The sequence below is a fragment of the Borostomias antarcticus genome, assembly GCF_949987555.1.
Source record: "Borostomias antarcticus genome assembly, chromosome: 9".
Taxonomy (NCBI): domain Eukaryota; kingdom Metazoa; phylum Chordata; class Actinopteri; order Stomiiformes; family Stomiidae; genus Borostomias; species Borostomias antarcticus.
The window spans coordinates 18,372,910-18,393,234 of record NC_140242.1 but is presented as its reverse complement, the minus strand read 5'-3'; the positions used below and the strand labels follow the sequence as shown (position 1 = coordinate 18,393,234).

At 50.2% G+C, this 20,325-nt stretch overlaps 1 protein-coding gene across 1 annotated transcript in view; it reads left to right on the top strand.

Moving 5' to 3' along the window:
* Positions 1–19,468, top strand: part of igsf3 (immunoglobulin superfamily, member 3) — a gene marked incomplete at both ends in the record, with an annotated part of 104,033 nt that extends 84,565 nt beyond the window's left edge. Inside the window, 3 exon segments of the mRNA XM_084442868.1 lie at positions 4,524–4,931; positions 16,515–17,009; positions 19,218–19,468. Of these exon segments, the coding sequence (XP_084298994.1) occupies positions 4,524–4,931; positions 16,515–17,009; positions 19,218–19,468 (1,154 nt within the window).
* Positions 19,469–20,325: the final 857 nt, after the last annotated feature.

Below are 20,325 nucleotides of genomic sequence, written 5' to 3'. Positions count from 1 at the left end.
CTCCGGTTGGTTTTGTGCGAGCGGAGCGGATTCTTCCCTGCCGAGATGCATGCAGCCCCGATTCAGCCATCCAACATCAACCATCCAACATCAACCAGCCACCATCCAACATCAACCAGCCACCATCCAACATCAACCAGCCACCATCCAACATCAACCAGCCACCATCCAACTCCCCTCAGCCCTGCGATCGTCCGCTCTGCTCTGGGTTCTGTCAGTAACGCTCAGCGGTGAAGGGCTCCCCTGTGTAGAGAAGACAGGCATGGCGGCGGCCTCTTTCTTCTCCGCCAGAATGGGCCTCTGTTTGAGCGCGTGCGCTTGGCTCCGTGTGAATGGTTTTTTTTTCCGTGGGGCGGGGGAGGGGTGTGTGTTTGAGCGGCTATTGTGTGCTTTACATCACTGGTAAATACGGAGATTAAAAGTCTTTATCTTGGCGGTGCAGCACGCTTCACAATTAGCGGCATCTGTCAAAAAATTGGACGCGTGGGAGGGGTGGGGGGGGGGGGGGTGCTCAGTCAACCTTCATAGAGAGTCAGGAAGTGTGCGCTGCGGATGCCACGCTCTTGGCACGCTCCATAAACACACTACACGCACACACACACACCTGCAGAGAAGGGTTTTCCACCCTCCTCCCCAGACTCTCATGGTGGAATGTGTGTTGATTTGTCTCTCGTGTTTCCGGCAAAGAGACGGTCTCTCTGTTGGTGGAGAGCTAGCTAGAGACGGTCTCTCAGTTGGTGGAGAGCTAGCTAGAGACGGTCTCTCAGTTGGTGGAGAGCTAGCTAGAGACGGTCTCTCAGTTGGTGGAGAGCTAGCTAGAGACGGTCTCTCAGTTGGTGGAGAGCTAGCTAGAGACGGTCTCTCAGTTGGTGGAGAGCTAGCTAGAGACGGTCTCTCAGTTGGTGGAGAGCTAGCTAGAGACGGTCTCTCAGTTGGTGGAGAGCTAGCTAGAGACGGTCTCTCAGTTGGTGGAGAGCTAGCTAGAGACGGTCTCTCAGTTGGTGGAGAGCTAGCTAGAGACGGTCTCTCTGTTGGTGGAGAGCTAGCTAGAGACGGTCTCTCAGTTGGTGGAGAGCTAGCTAGAGACGGTCTCTCTGTTGGTGGAGAGCCAACTAGAGACCGTCTCTCTCTGTTGGAGGAAAACTAGGCTTTCTCTGTGGGTGGAGAGCTAGTCTCTCTCTGTTGGAGGAGAGCTAGTCTCTCTCTGTTGGAGGAGAGCTAGTCTCTCTCTGTTGGAGGAGAGCTAGGCAGTGTTTAATCAGGTCTTCTTCTCCCAGACCGGGAGTCTCACCGGTATCCGTGGCTCTGGGAGACGGGGTTCCCGCGGTAACCGGAGATGCTGCTGGAGGATGGGTAGAGGAGGGGGGTGCCATGGTACCATTTTGTTGCTCAAGGATAACTTCCAAACGATTGTCCCCCTCGCATCTACTCCGATCTGATTGGCTCTCAGCTCCCTGTGAATGGCCCCGCCTACTGACTGGGAATGTATGGAGGCCTCAGAAGGACAAAAAGCAAAATGTGCGGATCAGCAGCAGGCTCGCTTACTACAGTAGAGTGGAGAGAACAATTAAAGCACAGAATGTGAAGAGCATTGACTAGAGCCGGTTCACACACACACACACACACACACACACACACAGTTCATGGACTGCGAGTGAGTGGCATACCAAGTAATGCAGACTGGGATGACAAGTGTTTCCAATTATGGATTTGTCTTACTTTGGCTTGGACCCCCTGGGGGCTCATTAAAAGAAGCATGCTTACCCAGAACACATAAGCACTCTCAATAGACGATGACAGGCTCTCTTCCTTTCCATCTCGCTCTGTCACAAACATACACACTCACACACTCACAGCACTGTGGGGAAGCGACAGTGCCCATGCATGATGAATGACCTGGTCCCAGATGTATGATTGAACAGGTCTCTGCATATGCATAACCCCATCCTGCAGCACAATGTTCTGCTTTCATCTGTATCTCGCCCTTTCTCTCTCTCTCTCTCTCACTCTCTTACACACACACATACTGTACATACACGTGTGAGCAGTGGGCACCAACACACACACACACACACACACACACACTCACAACCGTAACATACATGTCATAGTCAATGTTCTGTTTAGCAGTGCAGCCTAGTATTAATCCCAGTGGGAGTGTATGAACTAACCTCATTCTGCATCACACTGGACACACCTCTACCCTCCTCTCCTCCCCCCTCCTCCCTTCTCTTCTCCTCTGTTCTCCCCTCCTCTCCTCCCCCCGCCTCCCTTCTCTTCTCCTTTGTTCTCCCCTCCTCTCCCCTCCTCTCTCCTCTCCTCCTGCCATCTCTAACGCGACCCACGTGGACATGGCCGCTCCTGTCCAGCCCTGTTACGGGGGGGGTTCTCGGAGAGCGATCGCCAGGATTCCGGAGTGCTCGCCGGTCAGCGTTCCGGAGCGCTCAACAGTGTTCTGGCCGCAGCGATGGTCAGGCTTCCAAGCGGCACTCTGCTGGAGAGAGAAAAGAGAACTGCTAATTTGGGAAACTCGCTAGAGATAGCGTGAGCGTACGGCAAGAGGCCCTTTGATGCCTCTAAGCTAGTAAAATGCACCAGAGAGCACTGCCAAAAAGGAAAGCACACACACACACACACAAACACACGCACACACACACACACACACACACACACACACACACACACACACACACGGATAGTGACCATCGAGGTGCAATCACCAATCTGTGAGTAAGGGTGACATTCTTTGGGCAGATGGCTGTGACTCCAGGCAATCTATCCTATCTGGGCTGCGAACAAGCTGTGTTTGTGTGTGTGTGCGTGCGTGTGTGTGTGTTTGTGTGTGCGTGCGTGCGTGCGTGTGTGTGTGTGTTTGTGTGTGCGTGCGTGTGTGTTTGTGTGTGCGTGCGTGTGTGTGTTTGTGTGTGCATGCGTGTGTTTGTGTGTGTATGTGTGTGTGTTCGTGTGTGTGTGTATGTGTGTGTGTGTGTGTGTGTGTATGTGTATGTGTGTGTGTGTGTGTGTGTGTGTATGTGTTTGTGTGTGTGTGTATGTGTGCGCATGTTTGTGTTTGTGTGTGTGTGTGTGTGTGTGTGTTGAATGTGTGCTATTTGTCCATGTCCCAGTGTTTTCCTAAAGAGAGAGAGAACTAAATCGGTGTTCTTGGTTGTCATGGCGATCTACTTTACCTGGTGTGTTCTGCTGGTCATGTGTGTGTTGATGTGTGTTGATGGTGATTTCAGGCTTTAGTACTGTGGATGAAGGCTTGCGGCTTTGTGGGTGTGTGGGTGTGTTTGTGCTAGTCCTTTATGTTGTGTTTTGTGTTTCATATCTTTCTCTAGTGTGTATGTGCATGTGTGTGTGTGTGTGTGTGTCAGCTTACCAAATCTCCCTATACACAGCCTGTGAGATCTATGACAGCAGTGTGTGTGTGTTTGTGTGTTTTTACCTGTGTGTGTGTGTGTTTGTGTGTGTGTGTGAGCGAGAGGGAGAGAGAGAGAGAGAGAGCTTACCAAATCTCCCTTAACACAGACCCTGTGAGATCTATGACAGCAGTGTGTGTGTGTTTGTGTGTGTTTTTACCTGTGTGTGTGTGAGCTTACAAAATCTCCCTTAACACAGAGTCTGTGAGGTCTGTGACAGCAGTGTGTGTGTGTTTGTACCTGTGTGCGTGTGTGTGTGCGTGTGCGTGTGTGTGTGCATGTGTTGTGTACCTGCAGCTAATCCCATGTCACACTCGATCTCCCTGTAACCAATCCTGTCAGGGCGCCCTGGACACGCTTAGAAACACAGCTCCTCCCTAACATCTTTCTCTCTCTCCTTCTCTCTCTCTCTCTCTCCTTCTCTCTCTCTCTCTCTCCTTCTCTCTCTCTCTCTCTCCGTTCCCTCCCTCCACGCCTCTGTTTTCATGTCTTCCCTCTCTCCCTCCATACTTTCTTTCTGCTTCTCACGCTCACCTCTGCCTCTCCTTTGTTTGACATCTTTCCCTCTCTCTTGCCCACACACACACACACACAAACACACGGGTACAAACACACACACACTGCTGTCACAGACCTCACAGGCTCTGTGTTAAGGGAGATTTTGTAAGCTCACACACACAGGTAAAAACACACACAAACACACACACCAATATCTCCTCCTGTTCCACCACTTTGTAGTACAGGTCAAAAGTGTCTCTCTCTCTGTGCTCTCTGAAATGACTGTGGGTCAAAAGGTGACAGAGCTCTAAGTATTTCTCTGTCTGTAATCTATTGTACTTTTATATGATGTTTTCTGACTGTTTTTAATTCTGTGAATCACTCACTGTGTGTCTGAGAGAGGTGCTATACCAAATAGAATTTACTTACTAAGTCTTTCCCTCCCTCTCTCTCCGCTCCTCTCTCTCCCTCCCTCCCTCTCTCTCTCGTTCTCTCTCCCTCCCTCCCTCTCTCCCTCCCTCTCCCCCTCTCTCCCTCCCTCTCCCCTCTCTCCCCCCTCTCTCTCTCCCCCTCCCTCTCTCTCTCTCCCCCCTCTCTCTGTAGTGAGTAAGCTCCGGGTGGAGAAGTCCAACCAGTCTCTGGTGTACCTGGAGGACAGCCGTGTGCGGGTCAACTGCTCGGTGGGCTCCCAGACCGGGCCGGACTCTCAGCACGCCGTCCTGTGGTACGTCCGGCGGGCGGGCGGCGAGCAGGACGAGCTGCTGCTGCGGATCGAGCGCACGGGTGCCTTCCAGTACGGCGCCTACGCCGACGAGGAGCGCCTGCGGCGCCGCGTCCAGGCCGAGCGGCTGTCGCCCCGCCTCCACGCCCTCACGCTGAACCGGGCCGAGGGTGGCGACTCCGGGACCTACTACTGCCTGGTGGAGGAGTGGCTGGCCGACCCAGACGGGGCCTGGTACCGGCTGGCCAGGGACTCCTCCGGGTTCACCCAGGTCCTGGTCAGGCAGCCGGGTACGTACCACTCGCCTCCTCCTCTCCTCCTCCACCTCCTTCACCTCCTCCTCCTCCTCCTCCACCTCCTCCTCCTCCTCTCCTCCTCCACCTCCTCCTCTCCTCCTGACCCGCCATCATCATCTTCTGTCCCCAGGACACCAGCCATGGGGGGGACCTTGATTCTACTCAATTCTACTTGATTCTACTAAATGAGGGACCCCTGAACCTGGGGGATTAGGTCGCAAATCAACCTGACAAAGAGCCTGCAAGGGCTTGAAACGTTTTTTACTAGGAATGTTAAGATAAATAAATAATTTGGGAGCAGTCTACAGTGTCGAGAGTCTTCATCCACAACCGTCCCAAGAGATCCGACCAGAGACTGGTCTATCTCTCTCTGGTGCTTCCTGTCCTCTCCCCTCCCCCTCCTCTCCTCTTTCCTCCTCTCCTCTCCCACTGAGGGCAGATAGAATCCCACATGGTGTGGCGCGTCCTTCTGGCTGAGACCAGTACTGCATAACAACCCGACCGTGTTCCCCTCTTCTCCCTCTCCCCTCTCTCCTCCTCTCTCCCCTCCTCCACTCCCCTTCTCCCTCCCTGACTGCTTGTCTCTAACCTTCCCTCTCTTACCCCTCCCCCCCACCCCGGAGCCTGTCTCGGTCTGATGACCTCACCGCGCCGGGCCGAGCTCAGGTGGGCGGGGCGGGGCGGGCCAGCTGGTGGACACGCCCCCTCAGCACCGCACCTCCCCCCTCCCCGGCGGCCGAGTCATCCCATCCTGGCCTCGACCCGGCACCAGATGGCGCGCCTGGCGAGCTCCTCTCCTCTCCCACTATCCTCACCCACAATCCCCTGCTCCGTTTACGCCTCCGGACCTGCTCTCCATCACCTCAGATCAACACATGCGCGCGCGCACACACACACACACACACACACACACACACACACACACACACAAACAGCCTGGTCTTGCAACAACACTTTGTTTTCCCTCTACTGCACCTGGAGCTCCCTCCACACTGACACACACGTACGCACACACACACACACACGTACGCACACCGGACACACACACACACAGACGCACACACACACACACACACACACACACACACACACACCCCTCCCCTGTCTGTGTCTGCGCCCCCTCTGAAGGTGACAGCACAGTACCAAGAATAGCGGGGTGCCACCTTAGAGAGCAGAGTGCTGTGCCAGGGGTCCTGAGGGTGTTTAGAATGCAGGGCTGTCCGTGGCATCTGCCTGACTAGAACATGAAGGTCACTCAAAAGGGCTGCAGCCGGCCAGGGAGGATACAACTCATCTTTTATTTATGCAGCAAAGTGGACACTGCTCCCCCGATTATGCTTGTACCGAAACACGCTTTCTCTCTCACACACATACACACACACACACACAAACATGCACACTCGCGTAAACATGCCACATGCTATGTTACACATTCCGTGTTGTGTGGGTGTATATGTGTGTGTGTGGGTGGGGGGGGGGCTGGGTGGGTGTGTGTGTGTGTGTGTGTGTGTGTGTGTGTGTGTGTGTGTGTGTGTGTGTGTGTGTGTGTGTGTGTGTGTGGGTGGGTGGGTGGGTGGGTGGGTGGGTGTGTGTGTCACCTGTGTTGGGTTAGGGAGAGGTAAGAATTGTGTTTTTTTGTGTGTGTGTGGCAGGGTGTGGGTGTATGCGTGCATGTGTGCCTGTGCGTGCATGTGTGTGTGTGCCTGTGTGTGTGTGCCTGTGTGTGTGTGTGTGTGTGTGTGTGTGTGTGTGTGTGTGTGTGTGTGTGTGTGTGTGTGTGTGCGGCTATGGGGGGTGGAAAGTGCCACTTATTTGCTAACTGAGCAGACACACGTGACAACGTCCCCACGTGACCACGTGTGCTATTCACTAACGTAGCTAACCCAGCAAACGCTCGTCAGGGCCGGGGGTACTTGAGCACATGTGCTATTCGCGTACGTAGCTAACGTCGCTACTTGAGCACGTGTGCTATTCGCGTACGTAGCTAACGTCGCTACGTGAGCACTTGTGCTACAGTAGGACCCCACTCATCCGAACCCAACGGGACCGCAGGTCGTTTGTATCTCTGAAATGTCCGGATGACTGGAACATATGTTAAAATGCACCAAATTCAATAAGTGGTATACTTGTTTCATATAGACTCATAATAGACCAATAAATACCCTTAATTACTTGTGAAAATGCATCAAACTTGCAATCAAATAGCCAACTAAACTCATACAGCCTAGCCTATAATAGACCTACAGTAGCATATAATAAAATAACCGAATTTCCACTTGAGTGCGTGCTTTGATCAAATACAGTAGCCTACTTTATTCTCAAATGAGGCGTACGCTGCATCGATAGGCTACTGTATTCGCAGAACAACATGGTATAGCCTAAAAACAACCCAACAATAGAACAATTAGAGAAAATGATAATCAAGAAATAAATAAATGAAATGACAGACAAGTTGTCGTGTCTTAGGCTATTGTAGCCTAAAAGAAAGTCTCTAAAACAACAGATGTAGGCTAACGTGGCCTAGGCTGTAGGCTATTATTTAACAAATACAGTAGGTCTAGTAGGCTAATCTACATGCTCACAACACGTCTGTGTTCCTAAAGTCCATTAACTGGGAACGAAAAATGACTCGATGCTCCTCTGCTTCAGGTTGCTGACGCGCTTTCTGGCTACCAAGGAATGCAGCTCTCGCGCAGCAGACTCGTTTGCGTTTTGCGCTCGACATTAAAGTAACAAAGAAATTAAACGTGACAGTAGACTACAGCCTACAGGCAACATGTAGGTCTACATACAGTTCTGTTTTTATTCACAGTAGGGTACAGTACTGTAATGAATCCCACCAGTAACCAGATAGCAGGCAAAAGTTTTTTAAGCCTGCCCGGTAGACCGGGAGGTTCGGATCTCTGAAGTTCGGATGAGTGGGGTCCTACTGTATTCCCTAAAATAGCTGAGTAAACACGTCGTCGCCGTCAGTCAACGTGGCTATTAGGACTCTGGTCACCATAGGTAGGTAACCTGCTAGTTATCTTCTTGGCTACCATACGGCTGATGTTATCATTTTTGCTTTTAAATTTTTTTATTTTGAAAATAATGGCAGGTCATTTATTTATATGATACATTATTCAAGTAAGCCTAGTAAAATTAATAACCAGGCTATTCAAATCCAATTTGTCAGGCTCTATTAGTACGGTACTATATGTGGAGTAAATAGTGTCCGGAGACCTTAACGCATAAATGCTATGTTTTCCGGTTAGAAAGACAGAAGGGGAGAGTCTACCCACAATGGCCTGCTGTATAAATCATGGACCTACCAATGACTAATCATAACCTGACTGCCATTCTTTGTTCAGAGTTGTTCTTGTAGGCTAGTGTCTACTGGAACTCGGTTACCTCGCGGGTGGCGTCATTCTCCACCACTATACCTCCCACCTCACGACTTCAAGCATAAGCATCATAAGCCTATTGTCAGGGCAGGCTAATTGACTTCGCATTCCAGTCGCCTATACAGTGATGAGCGACACTTTGTAACAAACCAATCCAGCGCAATTAAAGTCCCAGTTAACCAAAATCAGAGATTTGCTTGAAAACACATTCTATGTGTTAGTGATGCATTGCTGATAACATGTAAAAATGGGATGAACCATGCGTAGTACTGAATTGTGAAGTTAGACCAGTTTTGTGTTTTTGACCAGTTTTGATTTCTGGATTTTCTGGGCGGGCTTAAAACGGTACCGGATGACGTAGAGCGGTGTTCTTAGCATATCCCCGCCCTAACACTATATAAAGCTAGAACGGATTTGAATCTTCGGTTCTCCTGCTCAATCTTGAGTCTAGAATTAGTTAGTTTTAACCAACAGTCTAGAATTAGCTAGTTTTTCTTAGTCAGCAATGCCTATGCATAGAACTAAACGAAAATGCATCCTTCCTGGATGCCAGCAGGAATGGGATGATAAGATCTCCTTCTTTCAACTCCTGAGTAAAGCTGAAATGAGAAGCAAATGGTTAGCATTTTTGAAGAGCCATGGTGTTACAAAGGAGTCTGTCACCGCTAGCGCCCGCCTCTGCAGCAAACATTTCACTCCCGAAAGCTTCTGCAATTATAATATGAGGCTTTTGGGTTTCACGGACTCACGACTGGTCCTGGTGAATTCGGCGGAGCCAACCATCTCCCTCCCCGGCCTCCATTCTCCTCCTGTCGCATCAACCTTTGGTGCCGACACCGCTGCCTTGTGTTCTTATAGCTAATTAACGTTATAACGTTAGCTAGGTAACGTAAGCAATAGGAAAATACACTGCTACGTTAATCTACAAAACGTGTCTTGACATTTATTTGGTAATGTCAGCTATGATGAATTATATGTAATCTTAGGAGGAATTATAGCTAACACTAGCTATGTAGCTTGTTGCAGATGGGAGTGTGTATATAACCTTAGTCTAGCTAACATAGCTAGCATCACCGACCAGGCGACCACCCACCAAATAACGTTACGGATGATATATTATGACTATAAGCGTTAACTATACAGAAACTGCCTGCCATATTTGTGGCACCTGATGTGCGTATGGGTTCACCGGTAATGGTAACAGTATATTTCTCCAGCCGGAGACCGGGAGACGGGAGCGAGGGGGATGGTTAGGTAGACCAGCTGCAGCTGGAGAAAGACGCACCCTCTCCCAGTGAAGCGGTGCTCGGCGGCTACTGGCTGAACATTCCAGTTCTGTTGGATATGTTGCGGGAAAGTTGAAGCCGAGTGCTCGTTATTCACACACATAACATTGCCAACGAGAGTGGATGAGTCTGTCCCGATTATCAACTCCGGTAGTGTACGCTTCTTCGCGCTATCAGCGCTGTTCAAGACAGTGACTAAAAGGTACATTTTAAACAACTTTTTCCATTGATCCCAAGGGACGACAGGATCGCCTGGGAGGGATAGGAATGGGTCCGGAGGTGGCAGGGAGAAAATAGGGACAGACTCATACATTCCTCGTTGCCTGTTTTTGTATTTTGCATCTAAGGGCAGTAACACTGGCGCGTTGGTATAGAGTAGCTACAGTTTTACCTGTGTTGTTTGTCAGGAGGTAGGTTAGGAGGAAGCATCTGTGCGTTTGACTCATTAGACAAGTGTAATTTCAACTCCTCTCTGTTTTCACAAAGCTGTGCCTTCCTACCACAAAAGAGACGGCGTGCCAGTGTGACAATATGCAGACCAGAGAACGGTTTGACAGGTTCTTCACTCCACACCCCCTCCCCACGCAATTGGGTGTGGCTTCGGTGCCTTCAGCAGACACGCCCCCACAGTCTCAGACCAGAGAATGCTGCTGATTTTTAACCGATTTTGAAGCCTTATTTTATATACTTAGCGACATTTTTAATCACTCAGATTTGGCTGGGTGGTTAATGACATGTTTTCCTGTGGTGTGTGAAGCTCATAACAAAAATTTGAACTGGGTTAACCTGGACTTTAAGCACAGTAGCGATCCAACACAATGGACTGATGCCTACATGCTGTGGCGGGGATTTGTATCCAACTTTGGGGGGGACATTTAGGCTACACTGACATTTTGCAAGAGTATGTTTTTGAGAGGACATCTTCTTACGCGGCTGTATGGTCATTTGAATGCCACTACCCAATCTAAATATTTTAATGATCTCAAATATTGCGGGGGACATGTCCCCCCTGACCCCCCCAGGATCCCCGCCCCTGCCTACATAGCGAGTAGTACTAGTGAACGGGCAAGAACGGTGTTTCAACCAGTCTTTATCCGACATGAAAAGAAAAAAGACATTTGTCTCTGAAATAAAATCTTAACTTCACCTTTTCCAAAAGACCCTTAGCCTATATCAATGATAAAATAGAGGTTAAAATGCAAATACCCAAAGTTGGCTATTGTGTGTGGATAGGCTACTGCAGGGGGACGAGACGTCGTGGTATCAAGGGTTTTCGGTCTCCCGACAAATTTAAAACACTTCAATGTCCCGGTTTTCAACATTCCATACCTACTTGTCCCAGTTATTCTAACCTGACTCCAGACCCTGAATCAGAAATTTAGTAAATCTAGTCATCTATTGAATCAAGAAAAGCTTACGCACCCAGCATATTCCAACATAACATTTATTGTGATAAGAGTTAGGCTATAGAAATCAGACTGTCGGGCTGATTAACCCAACGAATAGCCTACACAAACAATGAGCCTCTGCATTCAACACTGATTTGTCTGTAGGCTGTCACTCAATTTGCTTGTCAAGGTTGTTGCAGCTTGTGGCTCATCTGTCTGGCAACATCTACAGAATGCAATAATTTCAACGTTTATGTTAGCCTGCTGCCTGTGTAACATAAACGCTCCTCAAGTCATTTATTCACAATTCTATTAATAGGCTATTTCTTTATAGGCCTAAACGGCTTAGCGCATATGCGCGTGCGCATGCGTGCGCATGCGTCTGTGTACCCACCTGTACGGCTGTGTTACGGAACCTAATGTAGCCTACAGATGTATGTGTAGACTGTCTGATTCAAAAAATCGTATTATTGTAGCCCTAACTAACCCTGCACTGAGTGCGGTCAGGTTCGCATCCCGACTGTGGAACCATTGGCGTTTTAGCACCGGCCCCGATAATATCAAACATGTTTGATATTTAAGATTATTAGGCTACGTCCCGACTTTACAAGTGAGACGGCGAGACCAGTAGTTCCTTTTTTGCTCGTTAATGCATTGCATCCCTGTAGGCTAACCTACATTTATGTAGTTGCTGTTTAATGGTACGTTCGTTTGTGGTCGGAGGTGGCAAGTCGCAAGTGGCAAAATACCTACCTCCGACCTGTGTGCATTCGAGCTATAGCGAATGATATGATATTGACATCAGCCGGCAACTGGGGGCTGAGAAACATATCCGAATTTGCAACGAGGAAGTGCGAGTTCAATTTGCCACCTCCCAGTTATAAACGAACGCACCATATACCCTGGCATAAGTGCGCTTTTTCATAACCATAGCAACCATTGCTTTGAGCGTTCTATTCACAGTTCTGGATAATTATGGAAAAGCGATTTCGGTCTGGATGGTTCCTGTACTATTTTTTAGGTGGAAAACAGCTATAAAAACTATTTCGCGTTGCATCACGCATGTAAGGAGAAACTTAACAGTTGATCTCGCGAACATCAAACAAGCACCAAATACAAGTTTGGAAGATGACGGATGAAAGAACGCGCACATACTAGGTTACAGAATATTATTAGCCTATCCTGTTTGAGGAAGCATCTCGGTAAAAGACCACTGTAGTCTCTTCTCATCTCTTCTTCTTCAGACCCATGCATGAGGACCGCAGATTCTGGGTTGGGGTATGATGATGGAGAAGGTGAGATACCACAAGTAATGGGGGGCAAGGGCATAGAGGGATTTGTAGGTCAGCTGGAGGAGCTTGTAGGCGATGCGGGAGTTGATCAGAAGCCGGTGGATGAGGGTGGGGTGATGTGCTGCCAGGGCTTGGTGTGAGTGAGAACCCTGGCAGCCTATGGAAACATACTTTTTGGCGCGATCAGATACAGCTTTCTAATCCAACTTGAACTTGTCTTTTTACAGTTTACCGAGTCTTTGTACAATAAATCTATAATGATATGATTTCGTTTGTGGTCATTATCATATTTTCATGATGATCATTAATAGTCCTTGTTTACAGGCTAATGTTTGGCTACCTTATTACCTGCCCAATGTAGCTTACATAGCCTACCCATTCAGACCAGAGATTAAATCTTAAATGGTGGTGGTGTAGCCTACTTCATTGTAGGAATAATAGGTATGGCTACAACTACACACAGGCCACAAAATACAATAACAAAATACAGACAACAGCGGCCACTAAGGATTTTCTTTTCATTTTGGTAGGCTAATCAGGGCTTTTTCCAGGACTGTCAAATACGCCTATAGAAAGGCTATCCGATTAATAAATGCACGGCACTAAACTTTTGGTAGGCTATACATGTATAACGTGTTAGGCCTAGCCTATAAGCTTACTTTAGTGCACAGCAAACATTGCCTTTGCCCTTTAGGTCCCTTTATATCTGTAGCCTAATTGTTATCGTTGTTGTTATTATTTTACTATGTCGAATGATTTGCCTGTTTGTGTGCTGCGCGCACCATTGCATTCCTGTACCCTCATTTATTTAATGTATTTCGTTACATAAAAACGAATAATGTAGGCCACAACTAGGCTACACACAGGATATAGATAAAATGTAATGTAAAACTAAATAATAAAAAAACAGCGTAAAACGCAGACCGCGGTTGAAATCTATCAATTTGAACGCTCAGGATAATTCCTAACCGTGACAGCCCTATGGTTGACAAGTAGTCATATTAAACAATACACTTTTTGGCCTTTGGTTTTGTGGCAGGCATTTGATATTTTTACTTATTGTTTATTTTGTATAGGTTACTCTTTAGTTAAAAAATTCTGATTCTTAACTTGAATCAAAGACTTTTCTACCATATTATTCCCTATGAGCCAGGTTATGACATAAGAGGCTGACAGAAAGCCTACTGGGCTATCAGGATCAAAAAACATTTATTTTGCCAAGGAGCCTACTTCACAATAATATAACATAATTTATCTTGTCAGCAACACACAGTAAGCACAATAGTAGGATTAATAACATATATTAACCAGGTTATCTGATAGTAACCTGCTATTATTTAGGCTCAATAATCTAACGTTAAATTGTCATATCACTGATCTCACTGGACAGAGGCTGGCTAGCCATATCAGAGCTAACAAGAGAACTAGCAGCTTAAGTAACCTAATGATGGTGACGGCGACGTTCCTCAATACCACTCGTGGACAAGTAGCGACGTTAGCTACGTTCGCAATACCACGCGTGGGCAAGTAGCGACGTTCGTCAGGTTTGTCTGCTCAGTTAGCAAATCCACACGGGCCATAATTACGTGAGCTAACGTGAGCCACACGAATGCCGCGACCAATGCACACATTGCTGACTTACTTCAGGCCGCCGCCGTCGCTAGGACAAAATGTCGTGAGTCACGTCAGTCCTATCAAATACAATGGGAGTCGAATGGATTTCACTCACGTACGTGGCGTACGTTTGTCAGCTCCGTATGCAGCTCAGTTCGCTCCGTGCGGTAAGAAATGGCACATTTCACCCCCCATATGTGTCTGGGTGTGGGTGCATGTGTGGGTGCACGTGTGTGTGTGCGTGTGCATGGGTGTGTGTGTGTGCGTCTGTGCCTGTGTGTGTGTGTGTGTGTGTGTGTGTGTGTGTGTGTGTGTGTGTGTGTGTGTTAGGGAAAGGTAAGAAGTGCCTGTGGGTACGAGTGTCACCAGGGGATCAAGTTATTATCAAACAGCATATCTGGCAGCCCTGCCTCTATATATATTCATGAGGTAAATGTGTGGTTATATAATCTCTATATATTCATGACCAGGTAAATGTGTGGTTATATAATCTCTATATATTCATGACCAGCTAAATGTGTGGTTATATAATCTATATATATTCATGACCAGGTAAATGTGTGGTTATATAATCTATATAAATTCATGACCAGCTAAATGCGTGGTTATATAATCTATATATATTCATGACCAGGTAAATGTTTGGTTATATAATATATATATATATATATATAGCTCCCAAACAACCACATATATACCCAGGACTGTAGGTCCATCAGCAGGAGGTACGGAGAGGAGAGCCTAGTGACCGCGGCCCCGCCCCTTCCGTATGCTCCGCCCCATCCTCTTTCTCTCTCTCCCGCTCCTCTTCTCCTCCCTGCTCCTCCTCGCTCGTTCTTCCAGAACAGCAGGAGCAGGTCAGGGTCTGATCAGCCTGGCTTTGTTTTGCCCTGAGCTCCTTTCATGTTTTCCTGGCGTGTGTCACCCGTGTTGGGTTAGGGAGAGGTAAGAGTGCGTGTGTGTGTGTGTGTGTGTGTGTGTGTGTGTGTATGAGTGTGTGTGCGTGTGCGTGTGCGTGCGTGCTGGAGTGAAGTGGGTCACGGTGTGTTGTAACCCCGCAGGCCTGTCCTCAGCCCAGACCCGGGTCCTCTCCAGCCTCCCCCCTGCCCCAGACCCAGCCTCTCCTAGCCCCTCTCCAACCTCCCCCCTGCCCCAGACCCAGCCTCTCCCAGCCCCTCTCCAGCCTCCCCCCTGCCCCAGACCCAGCCTCTCCTAGCCTCTCTCCAACCTCCCCCCTGCCCCAGACCCAGCCTCTCCCAGCCCCTCTCCAGCCTCCCCCCTGCCCCAGACCCAGCCTCTCCTAGCCCCTCTCCAGCCTCCCCCCTGCCCCAGACCCAGCCTCTCCTAGCCTCTCTCCAGCCTCCCCCCTGCCCCAGACCTAGCCCCTCTCCAGCCTCAACCCCAGCCTCTCTCCTAGCCCCACACCCCAATGCCTCCAGAGAACCAGCAGAGGGACAGACAGTCGGACAGACAGAGAGACAGACAGACAGAGGGACACAGACAGAGGGACAGACAGACGGACAGACAGAGGGACACAGATAGATGGACAGAGGGACAGACAGATGGACAGAGGGACAGACAGACAGACAGAAGGACAGACAGACGGAGGGACAGACAGACAGACAGAGGGACAGAGAGACAGAGGGACAGACAGAGGGACAGACAGACAGAGGGACGGACAGACAGAGGGACAGACAGACAGACAGAGGGACAGACGGACAGACAGACGGAGGGACAGACAGACGGAGGGACAGACAGACAGACAGAGGGACAGACAGAGGGACAGACAGACAGACAGACAGACAGAGGGACAGACAGACAGAGGGACAGACAGACAGACAGACAGAGCTCTGCTAGGCCTCCCTCTGGGAAATAGAAAGGCCAGCAGCAGCTGGTGGGCCGGCCTGCCGTGTTAGCCTACTTCTCTAGGATTCTGTTTTGGCACACGGTGTGTTTTTTGGGTTGTTCTATAAAGAAGGAGAGGAGTGAGGAGGTATTTACAGTAGATTTTATTATGCCTTTGATGTAGTGTTTTGAGGTTCAAAACCATATTACAGAGAGGAGCAGTTTCTTTGTGAATTTCATCAAGTGAGAACAATGACTGTGCTGCTCTGAACCCGGCACTTTGTTCAACATCATTATGCTTGTTTCTTTTCTCTCCTTTTCTCTCTCCTCTCTCTCCCCATCTCTCTCCCCCCTTCTCTATCCCTCCCTCTCTCTCTCCCCTTCTCTATCCCTCCCTCTCTCTCCCCTTCTCTATCCCTCCCTCTCTCTCTCCCCTTCTCTATCCCTCCCTCTCTCTCCCCTTCTCTATCCCTCCCTCTCTCTCCCTCTCTCTACCCCTCTCTCCCTTCTCTATCCCTCCCTCTCCCTCTCTCTACCCCTCTCTCTCCCCCTCTCTCCCCCCTTCTCTATACCTCCCTATACCTCCCTCTCTCCCCCTCTCTATACCTCCCCTTCTCTCTCCCTTCACTTCTCTCTCTCCCTCCCCTTCTATCTCTCTCCCTCCCCTTCTATCTCTCTCTCTCTCCCCTTCTCTCTCTCCCTCCCCTTCTCTCTCCCTCCCTTTCTCTTTCCCTCTTCTCTCTCTCTCTCTCATTCTGCCCCTCCGTAGAGGTGCGTCTGCAGGTGGAGGAGGCGGAGTCTAACGTGACAGTGCAGGAGGGCGGTCCCATCCGGCTGGGCTGCAGCATCCCCTCCCAGTCATCCCGGGACTCGCGCTTCTCCGTGTCCTGGTACGTCCGGCGCACCTCCTCCTCCGCCTCCTCCAACGGCCCCGGGGAGCAGCAGGAGGAGGAAGAGGAGGAGGAGGAGGCGCGGCTGGCCGGGGAGGAGGAGGAGACGAGGGAGTGTGTTTTCTCCATCGGCCACGACGCGGTGTTCGGCAACGGCAACTGCAGGATGGCGGAGGAGACGGCCCCCGACTCGCGCCTGCAGTTCCAGAGGATGACCTCCGACCTCTACAGCCTGACCATCCAGGGGGCGCGGCCCGTCGACCGGGGGCGGTACTACTGCCACGTGGAGGAGTGGCTTCTCAACCCGCGCAACGCCTGGTACCGCCTGGCGACCAACGACTCTGGGGTGACCATCGTCAACGTGCTACAGCAGGGTAAGCTCTCTCTCTCCTCTCTCTCTCTCTCCTCTCTCTCTCTCTCTCCACCTCTCTCTCTACCTCTCTCTCTCTCTCTCTCTCCACCTCTCTCTCTCCTCTCTCTCTCTCTCTCTCCACCTCTCTCTCTCTACCTCTCTCTCTCTCTCTCTCCACCTCTCTCTCTCTACCTCTCTCTCTCTCTCTCCACCACTCTCTCTCTCTCCACCTCTCTCTCTCTCTCTCTCTCTCTCTCTCTATCCACCTCTCTCTCTCCACCTCTCTCTCTCTCCACCTCTCTCTCTCTCCACCTCTCTCTCTATCTCTCTCTCTCTCTCTCTCTCCACCTCTCTCTCTCTTTCTCCACCTCTCTCTCTCTTTCTCCACCTCTCTCTCTCTCCACCTCTCTCTCTCCACCTCTCTCTCTCTCTCTCTCTCTCTCCACCTCTCTCTCTCTCGCCACCTCTCTCTCCACCTCTCTCTCTCTCTGTCTCCATCTCTCTCTCTCTCCACCTCTCTCTCTCTCTCTCCATCTCTCTCTCTCCACCTCTCTCTCCACCTATCTCTCTCTCTCCACCTCTCTCTCTCTCTCTCTCTCTCTCTCTCCACTTCTCTCTCTCCACCTCTCTCTCTCTCCACCTCTCTCTCTCCACCTCTCTCTCTCTCCATCTCTCTCTCTCTCCATCTATCTCTCTCTCCACCTCTCTCTCTCTCCATCTCTCTCTCTCCACCTCTCTCTCTCTCTCCACCTCTCTCTCTCTCTCTCCACCTCTCTCTCTCTCTCCACCTCTCTCTCTCTCTCCACCTCTCTCTCTCTCCACCTCTCTATCTCTCCACCTCTCTCTCTCACCACCTCTCTCTCCACCTCTCTCTCTCTCTCTCTCCACCTCTCTCTCTCTCTCTCTCCACCTCTCTCTCTCCACCTTTCTCTATCCACCTCTCTCTCTCTCTCCACCTCTCTCTCTCCACCTCTCTCTCTCTCATCCCTGCATCCTCTTAGATTAGTATGAAGGACAGAACAGTCTTGAATCTTACATCTCTCTGACATTCACAAGCACCAGGCGTTATTCATGGTGAAATGCAATATACTTAATCTCTGTGAAGCAAAACACTACACAGTACATACATACATACATACATACATACTGTACACACACACACACACACATACATACATACATACATACTGTACACACATACATACATACATACATACATACATACATACATACATACATACATACATGCATACATACATACATACATACATACATACATACATACATACATACATACATACATACATACATACATACATACATACATACATACACGTACGTGCGTACGCACACACCCACACACACACCCACACACACACACACACACACACACACAGTGTGCTTACCTCAGTATCTATACACCCAGCTCCCAGAGCCTGGAGCACCATGTTAGAGCTGCTACAAACAGCATGGCAGATGATCCTCTACTCCTGATCTCTCTCCCTCTCTCTCTCTCTCTCTCTCTCTCTGAGGCTGATCTCTCTCTCTCTCACCCTCCCTCCCTCTCTCTCTGAGGCTGATCTCTCTCTTTCTCTCTCTCTCTCTCTCTGAGGCTGGAGGCTTTGATTAAAAGTGCTCCTCTTTGAGTTAGTGCCAGGGCCCAGGTAAGAGAGGCGTACGCTGGCTGCCATGGAAACCTGTGCCTAGCCCCATTCTGGGAGAGTATTCTCTGTCTGTCTTTATACAACCAGAGTGTTTTATTTGATCTGTTACTACGTCTCTCTCTCTCCCTCCATCCTCACCATCCAGCCTGCAGCCTGTAGCCAGCCGGTATCTCTCCTACCCTGGCCGGTATCTCTCTATCTGTATCAGTAGTCAGCCGGTATCTCTCCTACCCTGGCCGGTATCTCTCTATCTGTATCAGTAGTCAGCCTGTATCTCTATATCTGTGTCAGTAGTCAGCTGATATCTCTCTCCCTGGTCAGTAGTAGTCAGCCTGTATCTCTCTCCCTGGTCAGTAGTAGCCAGCCGGTATCTCTCTCCCTGGTCAGTAGTAGTCAGCCGGTATCTCTCTCCCTGGTCAATTTCACTGCGAACGCAGACTTCAGAGTGTGTACAATCATCATACTAACTCTCTCTCTCTCTTTCTCTCTCTCTCTCTCTCTTTCTTTCCCTCTCTCACCCTTTCTCTCTCTCCTCCCCCCCCTCTCTCTCTCTCTCTCTCCTCCAGTGTCCACCCTCCAGTCGGTGGTCTGCTCCAACGACTCCCTGTTCTACTTTGTGTTCTTCTACCCGTTCCCCGTCTTCGGCATCCTGCTGATCGCCGTGCTGCTGGTGCGCTACAAGGGCCGCGGCGCCGCAAAGAGCCAGGAGGGCAAGAACGGCGCCCCCCTACTGTGGATCAAGGAGCCGCACCTCAGCTACTCGCCCACCTGCCTGGACCCGCCCGTCCTCAGCCTGCACCCTGGCTCGGTAGAGTAACGACGCCGACAAAAACGAACGCACCCGAGTCCGTAAACCTCCCCGCCCCCACACTTCCCCGACCCCCCCACCCCCACAGAAACACGCCGCAGACCCGCACCGATCGACTCCACGCCGAGGGAGGGCGGAGCTCTGGGGCTCCTTCGCCTCTGCTGGACCTCATCTGGCCAATCACAGCTGTGTCCAATTAGTCAATCAGCCAATGCAAAACCATTTAACCCCCCCGCCCCCACCATTCCCTCTCTGGCTGTGTGAGACTTGCTGTGTGTGTGTGTGTGTGTGTGTGTGTGTGTACACACACGTGTCTGCGCCAATTCGTTCACCTATGTATGTGTATGTGAGTGCGTGTGTGTGTGAGAGAGAGAGGAAGAGATTGTGAGAGCGAACACTCGTTTTATCACTTCCCCATTCATCTCCCTCCTTCTCTCCCCCTCCCTCCGTCTCCCTGCTTCAGTCTGTAATGCGCCATCACTCCATCCCTCCATCACTCCATCCCTCCATCACTCCAAACCATGTCAGCTTGTGTGTTCTTCCCCGAGATGTACGGGACTCTGTCACCTGTTCACGTGGACCAATCTGCTACGATGTTAGGACCCTCCGTTACGATGTTAGGACCCTCCGTTACGAAGTTCGGACCCTCTGAGGACGTGTTGTAGCTGACCTCAGGTCAGTCACCGCCTGGCCCCTGGGTTGCCACGGTGGCTCGTTCTGATCCCGGGTCTGTGGACCGGCCCGACCTGCTCTGCTCACACACACGGACGTGCTGGGGCCGGGAAGAGGCGCGCAAGTGTGTGTGTGTGTGTGTGTGTGTGTGTGTGTGCTTGTGCGTGTATGCGTGCGTGCGTGCGTGTGTGTGT